The sequence below is a fragment of the Acanthamoeba castellanii genome (assembly GCF_000313135.1).
Source record: "Acanthamoeba castellanii str. Neff unplaced genomic scaffold scf7180000084731, whole genome shotgun sequence".
Classification (NCBI taxonomy): Eukaryota; Discosea; order Longamoebia; family Acanthamoebidae; genus Acanthamoeba; species Acanthamoeba castellanii.
Window position 1 is genome coordinate 41,530 of NW_004457680.1, and position 21,183 is coordinate 62,712.

The window sequence follows — 21,183 nt, forward strand, 5'->3', positions numbered from 1 at the left end:
AACATGCACTATCTCAACGACGGCCTGTGGTTGTACACGGCCCCCGGTAATGCGGCGGCCGAGAAGAAGCCCAAGGACTGATGATCAGTGTGAGACAGGGCGGGGCGATTCCCAAACAACTGCCGCACTACTTCTTTGGTCGTTCGGACAAAGAGACACGAGTTCACCCCCAGCTGATATCTCGACATCCCCCTCCGCTTCTACTGCTTTGGTGTTTGTGGCCGCTCACGTTTCGTTACAGTGTAGCTGTGGCGCCGGACCACTGGAGATCGCAATGGCACCAACGCCAAGCTCCCTCAATAAGGGTATGGCTTTCCCCGCCTCATTGGAGCACAACCAGCGCCCTGATGTTACAACAATAGTATCACTTCGGACTGATCTCTCTGATGTTACTTCGTCAGTCCCAGTCTTCTTTTTCTCCCTCTACGACCGCCGTGGTTCCTGCTCGTTGCTGACGCCACTCTTCTCCCTTCCACGCAGGCCGTGCGAAGCGAAATGGCTTTTTCGCCTAAAGCTTTATTGGTGGTGCTGGGTATGCACTCTCTCCCCCTCGTGCGATAGCTAGGGTTTCGTTGGGGGGATGGGCTCGCTCCCGCACTCGCGTTATACGCTGGACGCGCCGGTGGTGGCAGCTTCCCCGCCGCCGATGAAGATGCCGGAGGGCCGCTCTTCCGTCTCTTTCTCCTTCTCCTTCTGCAGGAGGGGCTTCGTCTCCCTCTCCATGAAGAGCGGCCTGGTCTCCTGCTCCAGGAGGGGCTTCGTCTCCTCCTTGGTGCCCGCTGGCGAACCACAGATGAGACCATAACGGGTAAGCCACCTACCGACCTACCTCTTCTCTCTTGTTCGGTGCAGCAGAATAGAGCTGGGATCGATGTACCTTCGGGGATCGGTCCGCCCTCCTCTCCGCGCTGGACGGTGGGTCCGCCGGCGTACTGCTGCTGCTGCTGCGTGCCGCCCCACTCCTGGTAGGTCTGCTTCTCCTGGTAAGGCTGCCTCTCCTGGTAGGGCTGCTTCTCCTGGTAGGGCTGCTTCTCCTGGTAGGGCTGCTTTTCCTGGTACGTCTGCCTCTCCTGGTAGGGCTGCTTCTCCATCGTCTCGCGGCGCTCCCCCTCGCCCATCTGCTGCGCCCGCCGTTACACCAAACCACGCCATATGGGGTTAGACCACCTCCACCGTGACGCGCGAAACCGACGACGAAGAGCTGAGCCGAATGTACGCTTCCGCGGCCGGGCAAGGGAACGAGCACGTGGAGCACTCCGTCCTTGAAGCTGGCCTTGAGCTGGTTCATCTGCGTGCCCTGGGGCAGCCACAGCCTACGCCTGAACTTCTCTGCAACTCACCCACACACCACACACCGCACACACGGCGTCGTGGTGTGAGCAGCGTAACAGCCATCATCATGAAGAGACGACGCGATCGATGGGGCGCTCTACGCGACAATTGCTCCTCCTTGCGCTCGCCGCTCAGGATGAGGTCGCCGTCGATGATCCGCAGGTCGATGTCCTCGCGCTTCACGCCGGGCAGCGAGGCCTCCAGCAGCATGCCCTCGTTCGTCGCCAGCGCCACGCACTTGGGTTGCCACATCCCCATTCCGCCTGGTGCCGTGTTCGTGTGTGTGTGTCGTGTGTGTGTGTCGCGTGTGTCGTGAGTGTGCGCACGCTACGCTTGTGAGCTTATGGTGGCAGAGTTCAACCTCGGGCCAGGCTGAGGCGCTCTTCGGTCGGGATGTTGCCGAGGGTGGTGCCCACGTCGTACGAGCGGCCGTAGTCGAGCCCGCGCCCCACGGTACCCTCCGCGCCCCAGCTCATAGGCCTCTGCTCCAGCGGATACCCGCCGTACCCGTAGTACCCGGTCTCGTACGTCGAGGCACCGCCCGGCACTCCCTGCGCCAAGCACGCACACTACACGTCAACCAGGAGAGCTCATCACGCCGGGATGTAGACCGTCTACGAGTGAGAGGTGCCTCACCTGATACTGGTAGTAAGACATGCTCCTGGATGATTGTGGTGTGGTGTGGTGTGATTGTGTTGTGCGCTTGTGTGTGTGTGTAACGGTTCAACTCTCAGTTCGCTCTTACGCACGTGCAATGGCCGAACGTTCACAGCCAGAGACCGTCAGAAATTCCGCAGCATCCCTCCGGCTGGCTGTCTCTTCTCTGTGTGGACGCACCCCCCCCCGATTGGCGCTCATCCATCAACTACCATCAACTTCCCGACACCCTCGGCCATTGTTGCCTAATTTCCCGACCTTTTCTTTTGGCTTTTCTTGAGCACTTTATGTGGATAAATCTTCCCTATTGGCTGTCAGTCTTCGCGCCAACGGCAGCGGCGGGCGTGGCGGCCTCGTCGATGGTGCACACGTCGGTATCGCAAAACTTCTCGGGGTAGGCCTCCTGCGGCGCCTCCGAGCGGCGGAAGTCCGGCTGCTTGAAGTGGGCGAGCATCTCCTGGTAGGTGGCCTCGTCAATCTCCTCGTACGGCATCTGCGGGTACACCCCGGTCGATCGTGGCTGCAGGCAGGACGTGGTCGAGGTTTAGTTGTTGCGTTGTGTTGTGTTGTTGGTGTTGATGGGTGGTGTGGTGTTGGTGTTGATGTGGTGGGAGGCGGTACCAGGAAGCTGATGCCCTTGAGCTGGTACTGGTAGTAGTCGAGGGCGTGCTTGAGCTGGCTTGCCTCGGTTTCCGGATCAAAGGTCACGGTGCAGCTCACCTGGTTGTCGGCCCAGTGTCGCTGCAGGAAGGAGGCGAGGGCGAGCTGCTCCCACATGGACAGCTCGTTGGCCTTGCGGATGCCCTTGCCCACCGACACGGGGAACTCCACTACGGCCGTGTTGCTCTCCGAGCCTACGGCCGGCTCCACCTTCAGCCCGGCCTCCTTCAACGCCGGCAGCAGGTCCGAGTTGCTACTGAGCCGCACCCTGTGTGATTCGGACCCAGCAACGCGTTAGTTGCGTTAAAGCACCGCCGCCGCACGACACACACGACACGACACGCGGGCGTTGCATTACCTCCTGATGTACTGCGACGAGATGGGGTAGTGCATGCCCGGCGTGGCGCCAGCGAGAAGCGACACGGTGCCGCTGGGCTTGATGCTGGTGACCTTGATGGACTTGGGGATGGCCAGCCAGTCCGAGTAGAGGTCGTCGTAGTGTCGGATGGTGTTGTAGCCCTCCTCGCACCACACGCGCAGGTTCTCCAGACCGCGGTCGCTGATGAACTGGGCGATGCCGCTCATGCTGCACCCGATCCGGCGGTTGCGCAGCATCACGCGGTTGGTCTCGGGCCAGTGCGTCTTGCCGAGGGTGACAGTCTTGCCGTAGAGGTAGGCGAACTTGAGCGTGCGCTTGAAGTCTTCGAGGGACTCGTGCTTGCCCGGGAACGTCTCCACCAGGCAGCAAAGCTCGTAGGGCTCCAGCGTCTGCTCCAAACAGGGGTTGCCTCCGCGCGCTCGGCTGTCTCGGTTGTCCTGCATCGTCGGCCGTCGATACGTGAGCCAGGCACACGTCGGTAGTGGTCACTGATCAAGGTTGATATGTCGGAGGCCGAGACGTACCACAACACCGTTCATACGAGAGAATGCCTGCATGTTGTCCAACCACGCGATGCCCGGCTCACCGTTGATGGCTATTCGCTTGCAAATATCATCGTAGTCCATTCCAATGTGGGCCAGCACCTGTGGTTGTTGCATGCGGGTGTGAGAGATCAATCGGATAAGAGCGTGTAGTGGTGCGTCGCGGTGGTAAGAAGTGAGTGCACGCTACATACCGAGTTGTTGCTCGTCCAGCCATACGCCGCCCGCTGCGGGTTGACGCCGTAGTTCTTCAAATCGAGGTACTCCTCCAGGTGAGGATCGCCAAACGCGATTTCCGCTGATCGACGGACCTTAAGTAACCAAAGCACACACCGCCATGACTGTGAGCTCAACAGGTTTTTGAACCAAAGCGCAAAGCGCCAAGAGCCCAATGAAGTGTCGTACGTTGCCGGAAACCACGCATCGTCCGATCAAGTTCATGATGTCCACGATCGTGGTCACCGAGATGGGTTCGCCCACTTGCTTGTCCAACACCTCCCGGAGTGTATGGTGCAGCTGCTGCAGCGATTCCGGTCCAGAACTCACGCCGCCGAATCCCTTTGCAAAGAAACGGCAAAGTGTCAGGCCGGAATCGGAACGAGGTACGGCACCGTCGATGGCACCGTCGCTCAAGAGCGGAGCAAACGGTCGAGTAATTACCTTAATGGGTTCTCCGGCCTTGCGTATGAGGCTGTAGTCGAACTCGGGGCAAGGGTTGCCGTGGAAGTACGAGTCCAGCAGCAAGCGCACGGACTCGACCCAACCCTCGCGCGAGTCGGGAATCTTGACCAGCTCGGGTGTCCGATCTCTGCGACTGCCCTTCACCACCATGGAGCCCGCTCCCTTGGTATCGAAGCCCACGCCCACCCTGCGGCGCATGCAAGCCAGACGCGGTTCGTGAGCGCGTCTCAAAAAGAGTCGGCGCTGAGAGCGCAGTATGTGTGTGTTGTGTGTGTGTGTGTGTGGTGTGTGTGTGGGAGTGTAGCCACCAAGAACGTACCCGAGCATGGAGGCGTCCATGAGGAACACAAATGGCTTGGAGGCATCTTCGCGCATGGCCTCCGTGCTCACGAAGGCGCAGTTGTTCAAAGCGGCGTAGAGGCCTCTCTCCTCGGTGATGTTGCTGCCCATGGCCCACAACCCCCTGCCTAAGTTCGTCGACTGTACGAGTCAGAGATGCTGGACCAGCTGGCAGGCCGAGAGGTGCACCAGAGGCGAGGCGGGGCGGGGCGCAGTGTACCGGGAGGCAGGAACTTCATCTCATAGATGCGTGTGTACATCTCCTGCGCACTCTTCTGGGCCTTCCAGGGGTTCCACCCGAGTTGGTGTGTTTCTATCCACTTCTTTTGCATGTTGTAGGTGCCGTTCACAACCCGTTCCACCGTTTCGTGCCTTCGCGCGGAAGTGAGGAGTGTGTGAATGAGAAACTGCAACGGCATGCGTTGTTTGCGATGTACCGACGGAAAACCGTACCATTCTTCCTTCGAGCCATCTTTCTTCAGGCGGGAGTAGGTCCTTCTGTACACGAATTCTGATTCGGATTCGGACATGAGATTACCGTGGGGTGCGCAGATTAAATCGTCCGAATTGAATGGATCATCGTACCTCCCAAGCCGTTAAAGCCGAATGGTGGTTGCTTGTCCTTGAACTTGGAGACAAACTTGGAACTGAGACGGAAGGGCGCAGACGCGCGCTGATCGAAGGTGTGAATGTCCATCTCAAGCAGCTCCTCCTGTTCCTTCGTGGTAGCTGCCGCTGGCTTGGCAACAGCAGGAGCGGCTGTGGCCGAGTAGTGGGCACGCAGAGAAGGGGCGGGTGACGTGGAAGAAATCAACATGACCAATCGATCTTGGCCACCGAGCAGCGAAGCCTTCCGCGATGAATGGACGTAGCCACCGACGAATCGGGAGAAACAAGCTCGCGGCGTATGAGATGCGGCGCCAGGGAGACAGACCGAACCAGGTGCCCCGGCCGATGAGCAGCGTAGCATTTTGTGTGATCGCGTTCCGTGAGGCCTCAATCGAAAAATATAGCCTGTTTTCCTGGAAAAATTAGAAATAAAACGAAATGGAATGCTGAGCAGCCACGAAGACCAAGACCACGGCCGTTGCCGTCGCCTGAATCCTCTCCAGCCGACGCTCTGAAAGAAAATAGTCCCATTTTTACGGTTCTTCACAAAGAGGTGCACTAGGGCAGGGAGTGGTGGCAGGTGATGAGTTCAAGAGTCGCCATTCCACTCATCGTTGAACTGGTCCAGGAACTGGAGCATGAATGCATGCCTAGAGGAGGGCAGTGGTGTGAGTGTGTGTGAACTACAAGCCGTGGTGATCTCAAGGGGATGTGGGTGTGGTAGAGCACCGTTTCTCGGCCATGCGCTTTCCGGTCTCGGTGTTCATCATGTCCTTCAGCTTCAACAGCTTCTCATGGAAGTGACTGGTGAAAAGAAAGGATTAGGTGCGCGTGCGTGTTTCATGCGCAGTGTGGAGAATTACTTGATGGCTGAGCCGTTTGGGTTGGACACGTATTCTTCCTTGGTCATTGTGGTACGCGGAGGGCACGAAGGGTCGTACAACGGCGTACCCGGTCCTGCACCCACACCGCAAGAGAAGAGACAGAAAGGTCGAAGAATGTGGGTTACCAGGTATGCACAAGTGGGTGGACACGGAGCGTACGCTTCGCGCCTGAGAAGGTGAAGGTGCGCGCAACTCCAATGGCACCGATCGCGTCCAAGCGGTCTGTACAGAGACGACCCAAAAGATGAGCAAGGCGGACAGACATACAACCCCGCGCATCGCCACCGGGAGCAAAGCCTGACCTGCATCCTGTACGATGGCCAACTCTGGCCGAAGAGGCACGGCGTGATCGCGCTGGCCGCTGCTGGACAGCTGCTCCTTGAAGCCCATGTTCCGGATTACCTCGAGCACCGCGTGCCGCATCTCCTCCGTTACTTCCTTTTCGCCCTCAAGGAATTGCTGTCCATGTGCCACACGACACACACGGCCGTCAACACGCTTGATGGCACATCGTGCCAAAGTCGTGTATTGCGTACTTGGGCGTGCGACAGGGAGGGGTCATCAGTGGGCGCGCGGTACTTCCAATCGTCGACGTCGTGTAGGACAGCAGCCAAGTCCACCACCGTCTCGTCGACCGCTACGCCGCGTCGTCTCTCCTCGTCGGCCTGCCTCCAGCCCGCCAGTGAGTAGTGGCGAGGACCACAAAAGGCGGGAAGGGGGTTGTACAAGTCGACGAGCGGTGGCAAGAACGCGGAGGACGTGAAAGGAATCGTGGGAGGCATCGACCTTGTGCTGGCCGGCTCCCTGCACCTTCTCCACCAGCGTCAGCGCTCGTGCGACGATGCCGCTCACCCCCACCGGAGCTGTTGCCATCTTTTGCATGTTTGAAGATTCCTGGTCCTCCAAACAGCAAAACGAAACGAAATATCAAATTGCAAACATTTCGCAGATATTTCGAATCGGTTGGGGAGACCATCACCGCGTCGCAGAGCTACGCACAGTTCAAAAATTGCCTGGCGCCACCTGGGCGCTGGAATGCTGCGCGCCCGACCGTGATGTGGCGGCGACTTCTTCATCTTCTTGGGGCTGCGGCCCTCTGCGGCTGGTTTTTCGGAATAGAGCTACACCAACCCGGTGCCGTGTGAGCGCTTGACGGACAGTCATACTTGCACACAACACCCCACAAGCAGCTCTCTACTGACAAGCGGCCATGGGTTTGACGCAGTCCCAGCCTCCCTCCGAGGAACAAGGTGCCCGCGGCCCCCTTTTGCCCTCTATCGTGGTGCAGCTGCATGTTTGCTCACCTCAAGTCCAAACAGAGAAGAAGGACCGTAAGCGCCTGGCGGTGGTGAACGAGATAGTGCAGACCGAAGACACCTACTCCTCTTGCCTGGACATTATCGTTCGGTACTACCCCCCCGGGTTCTTTTTTCCACACCGGCATCTTACCGAAGCCCCTTCCCTCTCCACCAAGTGTCTACCAAGCGCCGCTGGAAGAGGCTGTCGCCCAGGGCAAGCCCATCATCACGCAAGAAGAGGTACTGCCCCGCAGCGCGAATTTTCCGCCTCTCTTTTGTGTTTGGTTTCGTCTCTCCATTCTGCCATTGGTGCTTGCTATGTGCGTGTGAGCACGTGGTGTGGTGTCATTATAACTTCAATTTGGGTGCCAGGTCGTGGCGGTCTTTGCCAACATCAGGGAGATACAGCAGCTGCACGCCAACTTGGCCAAGGAGCTGCGCGACGCCCAGGGTGGAGCAGAAAATGGCCCCTTCACCCACGTCTTTGTCAAATATGTACGCAAGCAACGCAGCTTGCTCTCTCTCTCTCTCTCTCTTTTGCACATCGGCTTTGCGGCCTGAACTGATCGCGCATGTTTCCTTTGGCTCTGCATACGTACAGGTCAGCTCCTTCAGGATCTACACTGAGTTTGGTACGAAGAAATGATATCCTATGCTCTGTGTTGTGATTATGTGCGCTTGGTGGTGGTGCACTAACCGCGCACACTCGATCGCAGTGAACAATTACAACAACTCGCTGGACAATCTGTCGCGATGCCAGAAAAAGAAGAAGGGCTTCCAGCAATTCCTTGCCGATGCCAACAGGTACTTTTGATCTGCGACCCATGACCTTCTAGTCCTCAGCTGATCTTCTTCGGCACATTTGCCTCACCGACGGCAGGCATTCCGATTGCCGCGGCAGGGATCTGCCCACATTCCTCATCACGCCCATCCAGCGGCTGCCGCGGTGAGCACCTCCTCGCTTGAAGTGAGATGGTGGTGGTTAATCACCAGCAGCGCTGACTCTTGCCCGCGGTCTCTTCACAGATATATTCTGCTGCTGCAGGAGCTGCAAAAGCTCACACCGTCGAAGCACAAGGACTACAAGAACATCGGCAGAGCGCTTAGCGACATCAAGCAGATGACCGACTACATCAACAGGTTCGCGCAAGGCGGTGAGCTTTTTCGCAAATTGCATAGGACCCTAACGCTCCTTCTGTTGTGAACGTGCAGAGAGAAGCAAGTAGCAGAGATGTACCAAAAGCTGCTCCAAATCCAAGAGGCGTTCGTCGACGACATTGTACGCTCTCACACTAGGCTCCAATCGTCGTCTCGGTGAACTCGCACTTACTCCAGTGCTGTGGTGATGTCCCTGCACACAGTCCCTGCTGTCCAAGCAAAGGCAGCTTGTGCAGGAGGGAGAGTTTAACTATCGAAGGAAGAGCAAGAGGGGCTTCAAGCCCGGCTTGCATTTCTTCCTCTTCAACGACATGCTTCTACTTGCTCGCCCGAGGTGCCGCTCGACCCTTTTAACGCACGCACACACGCACGCTCTCTTCATCCGTACTCAGACGACTCGCTGCTCCAGGTCTGCCGTTGGCCGAGTGTCGTCGCTGATGACGGGTTCCGATGCGTCGTGGAAGATGTCGGCCTACTCGCAGCTCTCGCAAGTCGAGGTACAGGACATTCCAGACTCCAAAGGTACGTGCGCGTCACACCCCGGCTCCGGCGAACTCGCCCGCTCACCTGGCTTGGGCCACAGATGAGGAGTTTTGCATTCTCCTCGTAATTGCAAACAAGGAGTACGTGGTCAAGTTCGGCTCGCAGCAGGAAAAGGAGCAGTGCATGACCCTCTTCTTCACCACCAAGTACGGCGCCCGCTCGACAACCACGCGACTTGCCGCGCTGACAGCCAATCCTTGTTTGATGTCGTGTGTCGTGTTCATCAGGTCCAAGTCTCATCGGGTGGCCTTTGTGGACATCATCGCTGTGTCGTCGTCGAGCCGCTCGGTTCCGGTGGCCCCGAGAAACGACGGTCGAGCTGCATCTGAGAAGGACAAGCTCGCCAAGGAGAAGGAGAAGCAGGCCAAAGAGAAAGAAGAGAAGAAGAAGAGGGAGACCATGAAGAAGGAGAAGGGCAAGGAGAAGAAGGGAGACAAGAAGAGCAAAGGCAAAGGGAAGAAGGAGGAGCCGCCGGCCGATGCACTCACCTCTATCATGAACGGCTTCTCGTCGTTCTACTCCTCCATCTCCGGTCCAGCTCCCGAGGAATCAAAGGGCAAGAAGAACAAGAAGTGAACCTCCACACCTTCTTGAAGGCCAAGCAGCAATACACTATTTATTTATTTATTTATTTCCTAATAACACCGAAGGAAAATTCTTTTCCTGTAAATTATTTTTGAAGATGACAGATGGAGATGGCCACGCGTTCTGCCCTTTTTGTGGGCTCTATGGTGTTGACTTGCGGGACCGACCTACGGGGGCGAGACTCGCGAACACACATCGGGTAGCTTCGGCCTTTTTCGTTCCAAAAGATCCGCCTCTGAGTGGGAGCGGGTCCCCTTCCTCCGCTAGATCTCCTGTGTAGAAATCAGGTTCGGCTCCCCTCCCGCCAATCTTAAATGATCAATTCCTTAATCGCATATCTGCGTAATGCAGTAAATGTGGCCCTGATCCCTGAGACATCTTGTTGCCTCTCCCCTAACGTTATCGCCACACCACCATCCGCAACTCGCTGCGCACGTGCGAATAGGATGCTTCGCAGGAAGCGGAAGGGCAGCAAGCCGGACACTGAGGGCGAGCCCCCAGCTACGGAGCCGCCCTCCCCGCGTCCCAGGGCCGTCACCACCGACAGCGGGCTGCTCGCCAGGGCGATGGTCAGGGAGAGCACGAAGAGCGAGCAGCGCACCGGGGGAGGAACCGACGACGAGCGGGAGGACAGGGACGGCAGCAAGAAGAAGGGCGGCCGCATGATGGACCTCAAGGAGCTGGTGAGCCAGACCAAGAAGAACTTCAAGGGAGGCTCCGGCACGCTCTCGCTGCGATGGACGGCGACCAAGAAGAAGAGCAGCATCGCCTCGTCCCTGTCGTCATCAGACCTGCGCGTGCACTCCTCGTCGGTCGGCGAGGAGCTGTCGTCCGACTCGGACTCGTCGCCCGAGTCGCCGGCCAACGGGCTCAATGCGCGGCCGCGGACGGAGAGGAAGAGGAGCAAGCTCACCACGGACGAAGGCGAAGACCTGTTCGATGGGTTCCGAGAGCGGCCGATGTCGAGCAGGGGGTCGCGTTCGGCGTCGAGCTCGCACGAGCACATGAGCGTGGAGGTGGGCAGCAACGAAGACAAGGGCTCGCTCAAGGCCAAGAAGGCCAACCCGCGCAAGCTGCTGACCGATCGGCCGGCGAAGCGCAGCGAGCTCGGCGACGGCACCGACCAGGAGCTGTGCGGCAATGACAGAGCGATTGCCAGCCTTCAGCTGCTGCCAGTTGAGGTACGCACAACCGCGCACATTGTGTGCGCCAACACAGCTCTCTGTCAAAACCCACTCACCTCTCTCTCTCTCTGTGTGTGTCGCACAGGCCCTCGAAAGCAAGCGAGCACGCGGGTCCTCGATACCTGGCGTTCAATGCGATCTGCCGTCAGCACCGATTCCTCCCCCTCTCTCCCTGCCCGAGCCCACCGCGACGGCCCTGCCCCTGGGGCAGTTCGGCCTCCTCGCAGCGCCCATCCCGCCACCGCTCGAACTCCCCATAGGCCCGGCCGCCGCCAACTCCGGGTCCACCACCAAATCCACCAAATCCGCCTCTCCGCGCATGATGATTCTGCTTTCGGCACCGCTGCCTCCACCGCTCAATCTCCCCGCGCCGACCACCACCACGACCACCAGCTCGAGCGGCATATACCCTGCGCTGCGGCCCTCTGCTGCGGCCGCACCAGGGCGTCGGGCCACCTCGCCGCGTTTGTCCTCCCACTCGGCGCCCCTGCCGACCACCCCGCTCTCGTCCATCCCTCCCCCCGCGAGCCCGCTTGCAACCTCCGGCTCGAGGCCCACATCCGCCGCCACGAAGGCATCAGCCGCGCCCAAAAAGCCCTCGCCCTTGTCCGCGAAACCGCGCCCCGTGCTGCCTACCCTGCGCCTCCCGATGGGAGCCTCCGGCGGCCTCTCGCCCCTCTCGAGCCTCACGTCGCGAGCAGTCTACACCCCGACGCCGCAGTCCCCGTCCCTGTCCCTCGTCTCGCCGCGCTACGCGCGCTCGCCACTCAACAACAGCAACGAGGGCCGGCGACTGCTCACGCCCAAGCCCCTCGGCACCGTCCGCTCGTTCGAGGGGCGAACCGAGTCCGGAGGCGACCTCGACAAGGCGCTCGAGGAGATGATCTACTCCCGCTGGGAGGAGTACGACAACATTCGAAGAATTCGCAGCGGAAACCGAAGGTCCGTCACCCGCCCGCCCAAACCAAACCAAACCGGAGGTCGATGGTGTGCTGACGTCAGCACTCTCTTTGCTTTTGGCGCCGACAGGTACAGGCAATCGACGCGGATGAGCGTGCTCTGCGAGCCGGAGGCCATCGGCAAGCTGGAGACGGACGCCAATGTGTTCCTGGGCGCCATCAAGGAGATGGTCAAGCGGCGGTCGCTGAGTCGGCTCTGCGAGGAGACCCAACCGGCGCCAACGAGGGCCACGAACAAGACCCGCCGGCGAAAGGAGCGGGAGATGCGCATGAGCCGAGAGCGCAACAACGCGGCCCGGGCTTCGGTGGGGCCGGGCCGGGTCCGCTACTCCATGTGCCTCTCCTCCTCCGACGGCCTCGAATCGTCGGTGGACGATTCCTTCTCCGACCTCGTGTCCCCTCCGTCTTCGTCGCCGCTGTCGTCATCGCTCGAGGTTCCACCACCTCCACCACCTCCGTTCCCGCCATTGGGCCTCCTTCCTCTCAGGTACCGGGCTACATTATTTATTTATTAATTGATTTATCATTTGCAATTTGTAACGTGTCCGCTTTGGCACCTGTCGCGCAGCCCGATTGCGGAGGAGGATGGGAAGTGGGGCGTCAACATGCTGTCGAGCGAGCAGCCGCAGGCCTACGAGGACCTCTTCACGCTCACCCCGGCCGAGATCGAAAATGGTGACGCATCTCCTTCACACAGTGCCTCAGTAGCAAGGCTGACCTGCCATCAAAACCTTGTGTGCGTGTGCGTGTGCGGTGGTGCGTGTGCGTGTGCGTGTGCGTATGCGTGTGCTGGCGAAACAGTGCCTGGCATCTATCGGTGGCGGATAGAACACTTGGTTCCCGTGTGGATCCCGCAGGACGATGAGGACCACCCGGCCAACCACTTCTACGAGTCCGACTGCTACCTGGTGCTCTACGTCGGGCGGACGGACGAAGACGACGAGCTCGACGACGGCTCGCCGCTCAAGAAGGACGCGGCGGCCGGCGGCGACAAGGAAGGCGCGATGACCTACAACCTCCACTACTGGATCGGTCGCACGGCGAGTGTCGACAAGAAGGCCAGCGTGTGCTTCCGGGCGGTGCAGCTGAACAGCTACATCGGCGGCAAGGCCAAGCACTACCCCGAGCAGCACGGAGAGGAGTCGGCCACATTCCTGTCATACTTTCGGCGAACTTCGCACAGGCCCTCCCTCTCGGGCAGCGGCAACATGCGAACGAGGAGCAACAGCGCCAGCGCCAGCACCATCGCATCGGCGTCAATGGCGCCGACCACCACCACGACCACCTCGCTCTCGGCGACGTCGGCTCCGATCTCCGAGACGCACGACATCGTCTATCTCGAGGGCGGGACGGACAGCGGCCTGCGTCGGGTCAAGGGCGTCGAGGAGTACGACACGGCGCGGCTCTATCGTTTCTTCACCCTGGAGGACGACGACGCGGACGACGAAGACGAGCAGGCCTCGTCGTCGGACGACCCCTGGCTTTTGTACGCCTACGACGAGTACGAGGCCGCGGCGAGGAAGCGGAAGCGAAAGCGAAACGGGCGCCACTACTACATCCAGCTTGTAGAGCTTGCCACCGCCTCGCTGAACGAGCGCGACGTCTTCCTGCTCGACACCGGCGGCTATCGGCTCTACCAGTGGAACGGCAAGCAATCTAGGTACCTACCTACCATCTAACCTACACCATCGTGTGCTCACCGACGGGTGCGTTCCATGAAGGCTCACAATTAATTGTTGCGCTGGACATCAGGCAATGGCTCAACCTGGTGTGCAACGAAATCCTGCTGATGATGAACGTGATCGAGCGGAAGAGCCTCGCGCAGATTGAGGTGCTGAGCGGAGGAGAGGGAGAGGGTCCGGCCGTACGCAGGAAGAAGAGCCTCTTCTGGCGCTACCTCGACGGCAGCCACAAACGAACAGCAACTGCGGCGTCCTCTCCTCAATCTGTCACCAGCGGCGGCAACGGCGGGCAGAAGAATAACGCGGCCGGCGATCAGGGACAAGAAAAAGAAGAGGAGGAGGAGAAGGAGGAGGTGCCGGCCAAGACGGAGCTGAAGGAAGAGAAGGAGGAAGAGGAAAAGAATCAGGTCCGGCACCTGACAGAGGTGGACGACGATCTCGCAGGCGTTGGGCGGCATATTGGAGATCCTGGAGGTGCGGGGCGAGTACGGCTCGATGGACCTCCACACGATGTGGGTGCAGAAGAAGCCCAGCGTCCTGCGCGCGGCGGCCTCGACCACCACGCTCGGGCACGAGGAGGGCCTCAAGCCGTCGCGGAGGATCCTCTCCTCGCAGGGCGTATTTATTATCGATTGCACATCCGAGATCTACGTGTACAGGTACTACATCCATCATCGCTCTCCATGCCCTTCCACCAGTGCCTTATCACCATGGCCTCATATCGTGTGTCGTGTGTGTGTGGTTGTGTGTCGTGTGTGTGTGTGTGTGTGTGTTGTGTGTCGTGTGTGTCGTGCGTGTGTGTCGTGTGTGTGTGTGTGTCGTGTGTGTGTGTCGTGTGTGTGTGGTTGTGTGTCGTGTGTGTCGTGTGTGTGTGTCGTGTGTGTGTCGTGTGTCGTGTGTCGTGTGTGTTTTGTGTGGAAAGTGGGCGCAAGTCGACGCCTTACTCGCGACAAATAGCGACGTTTATCGCGAATCAAATGAAGGACGACGACAACAAGGACGACAGCCGGCGACCAGTGTGGACCATCACCATGGAGGTGAAGGAGCGGCAGGAGCCCATTCTGTTCAAGGTACCTACCTTCACCCTTCATCCTCCCCCAATACTGTGACACTATAGGTCTGGCGTGACAGAACAACTTAAACCGCACGACTCCTCACCAGGCGCGATTTTCCGACTGGCTCGACACGGACGACAGCGGCAAGTGGGGCGCCAAGCAGAAGGTGGCGCCCAAAGATTACCGCCCGTTCCACGAACGACTACTCGACGAAATCAAAAAGGTAGAGGGCGCACCCACCCCACAACGCACTCACAACCTCTCAAGACCCGCCCGAGTTGCTGGCCTCTCTGACCGATTGTCGCGCGTCACCGCACACGCACACCCTCAGGGCAAACTTAAGCCGCCAGAGCAGCCGGATATCGACGTCGCTTCCCTGTTTCCGCCCGAGACCCAGGGCGCACAGCACGCGGTGGCGCCGGAGCTCTCCGCGGAGGCCTGCGCGGTGCCGCCGGCCGCCGGCGAGGTCGACGAGATACTGGAGCTCCTCAACCGGGTCCGGTCGAATTCGCAGAGCTCTGCCGACGACAACGCGCTGACGGACTCGAGCTCGGTCGAGGTGGGCATCCTCTCCGGCCGCACCTTCAGCAAGCTGCCCGAGGCCGAGGTGGGCCACTTCTACAGCGGCGAGTCCTACGTGGTGCTGCACGCGTTCCACGACCGGGCCAAGGACGCCCGGCAGTGGGTGGTCTACTTCTGGGAGGGCAAGGGCGCCTCCAAGCTCAAGTGGCCCACCTTCCAGCTGGGCATCTTCCCCGCCCTCGGTACGACGAGCATCGCAACAAACACCTCGGAGGCCTCCTGGCTCGTACCACCTAACGCGTTGGTGCGTGTGCGTGTGCGGTGGTGCGTGTGTGTCGTGCAGAGGAGAAAATCGTGAGCTCGGGCAGTGGGGCTCCTGCGAAGCGACGCATCTACCAGGGCGAGGAGACGCCGGGGTTCATGAGCCTGTTCAAAAACAATCTGATCGTCATCCGGCGCGGGCAGCGCCCACAGACCGCGACGGCCGCGGCCACCATGGAGATGTTCGAGGCCAAGTGTCAGCCGGGCGACTCGACCAAGCGGCTCGTGTCCGTCGAGTGCAACCAAGACTCCCTCCGCTCTTCGGTATATAGACCACCTACACACACGCACCACCGCACACGCACTGCATGCTAACTGTGACTTGTTTGTGCAGGGAGCCTATGGGCTGTTCCTGCCCTCGGGCAAGGTATTTATTTGGCGGGGCAAGCAGTCGCTGCCGCAGTCGACCGACGCCCTCACGTGGCTCATCGACGCGGCCACGGCGGCCCTGCAGAAGGACTCGCCGGCCCGCACCGGTGGACCACCGCGGTCGCCCTCCACCGGCCCGCCGTCCCAGGAGCGCACGTCGGCCGATGCCGCGAGCGAGCACCACGAGTGGCGCAACGGTGTCGACATTCATTTCATCGCCGAAGACGAGGAGCCGTCAGAGTTCTGGGCTGCGCTCGGGTGCACCGCCTCGGCCCGCGCCCGCAGCAGGAGCGAAGCCGCCGGAGATGTCGCTTCAGCGGCCGACGGAGGCGAGCGAGGCGAGAAGTCGGGCGCTGCGGCGCGGCTGGTCAAGTTCTGCTACGACGGGGGCCGGTTCACAGCAGGGGAGGTGGTCAGCTTCAAGCAGCGGGACCTGCTCCAGAACTGCGTCTATCTGCTGCGACCGCACACGGCGCCCGCGGCCGAGGCGCCGCTGTATCTGTGGCTGGGCCATCAGGCCACCGACCGACTGCGCGCCGCCGCGCGACGCACGGCCGAACGCTACGTCGCGCATCTCATCCAGACCACCACCACCACAACGACGACGACAACCACCACCCTGACGACGCAGGTCGAGAAGAACGAAAGCGACGCTCTCGACACGAACAAGAGCGAAGCGGCCGGGCAAGCGCCGGTGGTTCGGGTCGAGGTGGAGGAGGGCAGCGAGCCGGGCGAGTTCACGCGTTACTTTGCCGAGTGGGCGGCCACGGGCTTCGTGGACCCCTACGAGCTGCGGCTGATCGAACTGCGGAAGCTGGGCGCTCTCGCATTTGATTACGTCGCCGCCGACGAACAGCTCCGCGAGCCGCTGGTGAGCCTGGCCGACGACGCCGACGACGCTGAAGCTGCGGCGGCGCTCGAAGCCGAAGCCGAAGCCGAGGCCCAGCCGACGCCGGAGGAGTTGGAGGAGCGCAAGAAGCGCGAGCGCGAGGAGTTCATGCGCAAGCTGCGCGAGGACCGGCTCCGCAAGGAGGAGCGCCGGCGGCTGCGCGAGAAGAAGGAGGAGGAGGAACGGCTGCGGCGGCGCGAGAAGCAGGACCGGCTGCGGGCCAAGCTCAAGCTGCTCGAGCTCCAGGTGGTCCACTACAAGGTCGACCCGGACGACGAAGAATACGAAGAGTACCCCGACGGCAGCCAAACGGCGCACCCGACGCCCGAGGCCTGGGGCATGGGTGGTGGTGGTGGTGGTGGTGGGGCCGACGGCGACGAGCAGCGGCGGTGCGACAGCGCGCGGGCGGCTGGGTCGGTACCGGCGGTGAGCCGACAGCGCTCGCAGTCGACCGACGTGGCGGTGGTGCGGCTCAAGGAGCGGCAGGACCAGTTCATCAGCCGGCTCAAGAGTAGGTCGCGCTCGCGCATCTCCTACGCGGGCAAGGACCGCAGCTCGGCGAGCAGCAGCGTCAACCTCCTACTCCAGCAGCAGCACGCCGGCCGAAAGGGCAGCGACCCCGCCGCCACCGTCGAGGCTGCCACCATCGCCGCCATCGCCGCCGTCACTGATGGCCAAAGTGAGACGTGAAGGCAAAATTATTATTACACCGAGAGCCGTTTTGTGAAACATAAACAGAACAGCTCCACTGCTGTACAATATTACAAGATCTTCTCATATTGAGAGCTTATGTTTCTATTTAGAAAGAAGTACAGCCAAGCATGCTTGTCTATGGGCTGGTTGAGCTAGTCAGGGCCTGGTGGATGGAGCAATAGAGCGACAGATCTCTCAAGTCCTTGAGGCAGCATCATGATGATGAAGAGGGTAGAAGAGAAATGTTAATTTTGATGAATAGTTAGAGGGGAGGGGTGCGAACCTGGATGTGCTGGAAGAGCAGGATGGCGTCGGCCTTGTCGCTGGCCGGCAGCAGCTTGTCGACTTGCTCCTCGGTGAGCCGGATGAGCGCCCGCCCGTTGAACTTCGTGAGCGCGGCCCGGTGCTGCCCGCACGCGACGTCGCGGTGGTCCAACCACTCGCCCACCCGGTCGCTGGTCCAGTGGAGCGGGTCTTCCCGGGCCAGCGCCAGCGCGTGCGCGTGCGTGCCGGCCGGGAACGGCGGCGGGAACGGCGGCAGATAGGGCGACGGCATCGGGAACGGGAACGGATAGGGCGACGACACGTACGGGTACGCCGACAGCACCGGCGACGTCGACGTCGACCTTGGCGTAGACGACGATGTCGATGATGACGACGACGATGGCGACGTCGAACCCGAGTCAGCGGGTGAAGTGGTGATCGACGGTGATGAAGTGGTGGTCGGGTGGTGGTGGAATCGAGGGAAGAAGGCGGCCGGGTTCTGCAGAGCGAAATAGGGGAAGTGGAGCGAGGCGGCCGCGGGCACCGAGGCCGGATCGAACGCCGCGGCCTGCGGAGAGGGCGAGCCGCTGGTCCAGCCGCTGACCGCTGCTGCCGAGGCCGCCGTCGGTGCCCGCGGCGTCGTTGGGGCGGGAGGGGAGCTGAGCGACAGTGGGCTGCTGCTGGTACCGCTCGCCGCGGGCTGGTAGCGCATGACGCCCGGGTGGGAGGTGTGGAGGCCCAGCGCGGTTGATGACGACAATGACGACGACGACGACGGTGACACGGTCGGCTGCCGGTCGCTCGGTAGAGAGCTGGACGGGCGCGCGCTGCTGTGGGCGATGGCGGACAGGATGCCCTCCGTCCGATCGCCGTCGACCGCGCCGTTGGCTTCGCTCTCCCGATGCAGAACCGCCTTCCATCAATCGAAGACCAACCGTCAGCACCATGAGCGTGTGTGCGTGTGCGTGTGCGTGTGCGTGTGCGTGTGCGTGTGCGTGTGCGTGTGCGTGTGCGTGTGCGTGTGCGGCGGTGTGTGTCACTGACCTTGTCGTAATCGGCGACGCCGGGGCAGAGCTCGGCGAGGAGGGCCTGCAGCCGTGCGACGATGTCGTCCATGTTGGGTCGCTTCTCGGGCTCGTGCTATGCCGAGGCCCGCGAACAAAGCGTGAGCCAACAGAGGGCCGGGCAAAGAAGAGGGGCGGAGGTGCGTACGTTCCAGCACTCTTCGATGAGCTGGCGGTAGGCCGGGACGCAGTCGTCGGGAATGGGCGGACGTTCGCCGGTGAGGATCCGGTCCTCCAGCTGAATCATGAACTTGACCTGCGGCGAACGAACGAAAGAACGAAGACAAGAACAAGAACCGTGTAGTTTTAGCTCCGATCGTGAGTAGTTTAGCTCCGAGAGAACAAAGAATGAAGAGTGTAGTAGAGGCGTATAAAAGTGCGAGAGAACGTGAACGGCGGTGTGAGTCGTGGGCATACCTCGGAGAAGAGCTTCTGCTGTTTAGTGAGCAGCTCCCACAGGATGATGCCCATCGAGTAGACGTCGGCCTTGGTCGTGTACTCCTGGTTGCGCATGATCTCGGGCGCGAGCCACACGGGGCAGTCCACCTTGCGCCCCATGGCCGACTGCATCATCGCCGCGGAGAGCCCGAAGTCGGCGATCTTGGCCAACACCGGCGCATCGTCGTCCATCGACACCAGCTACAATCACGAGAGCACCGTCAGACACCATCGCACGCACACGAACCGCCGCACACAACACCATCGCACACGCACACGCACACAGAGGCAGAAAGGAGATGTACGAGGACGTTGGGCGATTTGAGGTCGCGGTGGACGATGGGCGGTGAGCAGCTGTGGAGGAAGGCCACGCCCTTGGCGATGTCCTTGGCGAGCCGGAGGCGCAGCGACCAGTCGATCACGCTCTCCTCATTCTGCAGCAGCTCCAACAGCCTGCGTGATACGATTCATTAGTGATAGCGTGAAAGGAGCACACAACCCGAGCTCACCGACGACACACACGCGACGTGCGACACGACACATGGGTGGAGGGTTGAAGACGCACGTTCCGCCGCTGACAAACTCGGTGACGATGCAGTAGGAGGGCTTAGTGCAGAACCCGGTCATAGTGATGATGTTGGGGTGCTTCAGGCCGCTGTGTGATTTCACGCACAACGTCGTATAACCCAACATATCAGATATCCTGCAGACGTCTTGCGTTGCGTTGTCTTGCGTTGCGTTGCGCTGCGCTGCGCTGCGCTGCGTTGCGTTGTGTTGGGGTACCTCATTAGGAAGACTTCGTTCCTGAATTCGTCGAAGGCCTTCAGCAGTCGGTTCTCCCGGATCTTCTCGTCGTTGAACTTGAGCCGCTTGATCGCCACCTGATGAATGCAGTCGGCAGTTACCACCCCGCGTCCGTGCGTGTGCGGTGGGTGTGTGCGACGATGTGCGGTGGTGCGTGTGCGGTGGTGCATGCATTACCTCTTCGTTGTTGTAGATCCCCTTGTAGACCACCGAGAAGGAGCCCTCGCCGATCTTCTCCTTGATGTCCAGGCTGGCGTAGTTGATTTTGCTGTGAAGCAGTCGACACAAGCACGCGTGAGCTCATGGTCGGCTGTCACGAGGCACATCAGCGGGTAGGTACTTTTGGGCGAGGTCGGTGAGGGCGATGTCGGGCACGAGGTGGTCGTAGCGGACTGCGATGACCGGCGAGCAATAGGCGTGGCTCTCCCCGCGCATCACAGCCAAGCTGAAAGTACCAACGAACAGCACGCACAGCACACGGTTGAGTGTCGACACCCACCCACACAGGGGGACGAGCCAAAAAAACGGAGGCTCTGAGCTGTACCGGCACTCCTCGAGATCGAACATTCGAGGCCGCTTCTTGCCCCACTCGAGGCAGTGCACGCACGGCACCATCACCTTGGTCTACGCACGCACATCAAAAAAGTTCGTCAGCTTTTTCCCCCTTCCTGGCTAGGGCCAGTGGTGGGTACGTACCTTGAGGTTGTACCAGTCCGCCACCAGCGAGTCGGCGCACCCCACGGCGAGCGAGAACAGCGACCGGTTGGTGTTACCCGCGTTGAGCCTGTCCACGACAGACGCACAATATTAATATCGAATAAATCAAATAATTGAAATACATAAAATACAATAAAATGAAAGAAAATGCGGCGTACTTGTCCCGGCTGGTCCGCAGAGAGATCTTGATGACCTTCGACCTCTCGGACCACTCTAACGCGATCTTGTCGTTGTCCACCACCGCCACCATGCCATACCTGAATAAGAAGAAGATGAAGTCAGCAGTGTGTGTCGTGTCGTTGGTCGTGTGCGTGTGCGTGTGCGTGTGCGTGTGCGTGCGTGTGCGTGTGCGGTGGTGCGTCGAGGAGGCGTACCGCCAGTAACAGGTGGCCTGGAGGTCGAGGGAGAGGAGGCGGACCATGATCTTGGCGAAGAAGCCCTTGGGAATGAAATCGAACTGGTAGTTGCGCCCGAACTCGATGCACTCGGGCATGTCCCCGGGCTGCTTGCGCATGGGCCACAGCGACTGCAGGTCGTCGGGCGGATTGTCCGGCA

At 60.5% G+C, this 21,183-nt stretch overlaps 6 protein-coding genes across 6 annotated transcripts; 2 read left to right on the top strand and 4 right to left on the bottom strand.

The window, feature by feature from the left end:
• Positions 1–603: 603 nt before the first annotated feature.
• On the bottom strand, positions 604–1,989 carry ACA1_356760 (Hsp20/alpha crystallin superfamily protein; the record flags this gene model as incomplete). Its single annotated transcript, XM_004353968.1, has 6 exons — positions 604–779; positions 878–1,121; positions 1,217–1,329; positions 1,434–1,595; positions 1,694–1,883; positions 1,969–1,989. The coding sequence occupies 6 exons, from the start codon at positions 1,987–1,989 to the stop codon at positions 604–606; spliced, it is 906 nt and encodes a 301-aa protein (XP_004354020.1).
• A 304-nt stretch (positions 1,990–2,293) lies between these two features.
• On the bottom strand, positions 2,294–5,287 carry ACA1_356770 (ribonucleosidetriphosphate reductase, adenosylcobalamin-dependent, putative; the record flags this gene model as incomplete). Its single annotated transcript, XM_004353969.1, has 11 exons — positions 2,294–2,509; positions 2,611–2,917; positions 3,008–3,465; positions 3,553–3,672; positions 3,765–3,881; positions 3,976–4,128; positions 4,231–4,438; positions 4,571–4,718; positions 4,862–4,962; positions 5,044–5,101; positions 5,176–5,287. The coding sequence occupies 11 exons, from the start codon at positions 5,285–5,287 to the stop codon at positions 2,294–2,296; spliced, it is 1,998 nt and encodes a 665-aa protein (XP_004354021.1).
• Positions 5,288–5,788: 501 nt separating this feature from the next.
• On the bottom strand, positions 5,789–6,965 carry ACA1_356780 (HD domain containing protein; the record flags this gene model as incomplete). Its single annotated transcript, XM_004353970.1, has 7 exons — positions 5,789–5,849; positions 5,929–6,003; positions 6,063–6,156; positions 6,243–6,305; positions 6,386–6,542; positions 6,620–6,748; positions 6,810–6,965. 7 exons carry the CDS (start codon positions 6,963–6,965, stop codon positions 5,789–5,791), a joined length of 735 nt encoding a protein of 244 aa, XP_004354022.1.
• A 328-nt stretch (positions 6,966–7,293) lies between these two features.
• Positions 7,294–9,658, top strand: ACA1_356790 (RhoGEF domain containing protein; the record flags this gene model as incomplete). Its single annotated transcript, XM_004353971.1, has 13 exons — positions 7,294–7,333; positions 7,403–7,490; positions 7,558–7,621; positions 7,754–7,876; positions 7,983–8,013; positions 8,098–8,185; positions 8,262–8,327; positions 8,408–8,521; positions 8,594–8,660; positions 8,743–8,873; positions 8,949–9,061; positions 9,123–9,228; positions 9,310–9,658. 13 exons carry the CDS (start codon positions 7,294–7,296, stop codon positions 9,656–9,658), a joined length of 1,380 nt encoding a protein of 459 aa, XP_004354023.1.
• A 455-nt stretch (positions 9,659–10,113) lies between these two features.
• On the top strand, positions 10,114–17,338 carry ACA1_356800 (gelsolin repeat-containing protein; the record flags this gene model as incomplete). Its single annotated transcript, XM_004353972.1, is given in 12 exon segments — positions 10,114–10,848; positions 10,937–11,793; positions 11,887–12,297; positions 12,379–12,485; positions 12,612–13,470; positions 13,563–13,899; positions 13,916–14,151; positions 14,415–14,562; positions 14,654–14,770; positions 14,879–15,311; positions 15,413–15,654; positions 15,725–17,338. The coding sequence occupies 12 exon segments, from the start codon at positions 10,114–10,116 to the stop codon at positions 17,336–17,338; spliced, it is 6,096 nt and encodes a 2,031-aa protein (XP_004354024.1).
• Positions 17,339–17,477: 139 nt separating this feature from the next.
• Positions 17,478–21,142, bottom strand: ACA1_356810 (protein kinase domain containing protein; the record flags this gene model as incomplete). The annotated part of the gene is made up of 14 exons (XM_004353973.1): positions 17,478–17,543; positions 17,625–18,518; positions 18,650–18,745; positions 18,818–18,925; positions 19,087–19,308; positions 19,413–19,560; positions 19,673–19,762; positions 19,891–19,988; positions 20,089–20,179; positions 20,252–20,356; positions 20,456–20,535; positions 20,608–20,695; positions 20,787–20,885; positions 21,003–21,142. 14 exons carry the CDS (start codon positions 21,140–21,142, stop codon positions 17,478–17,480), a joined length of 2,325 nt encoding a protein of 774 aa, XP_004354025.1.
• Positions 21,143–21,183: the final 41 nt, after the last annotated feature.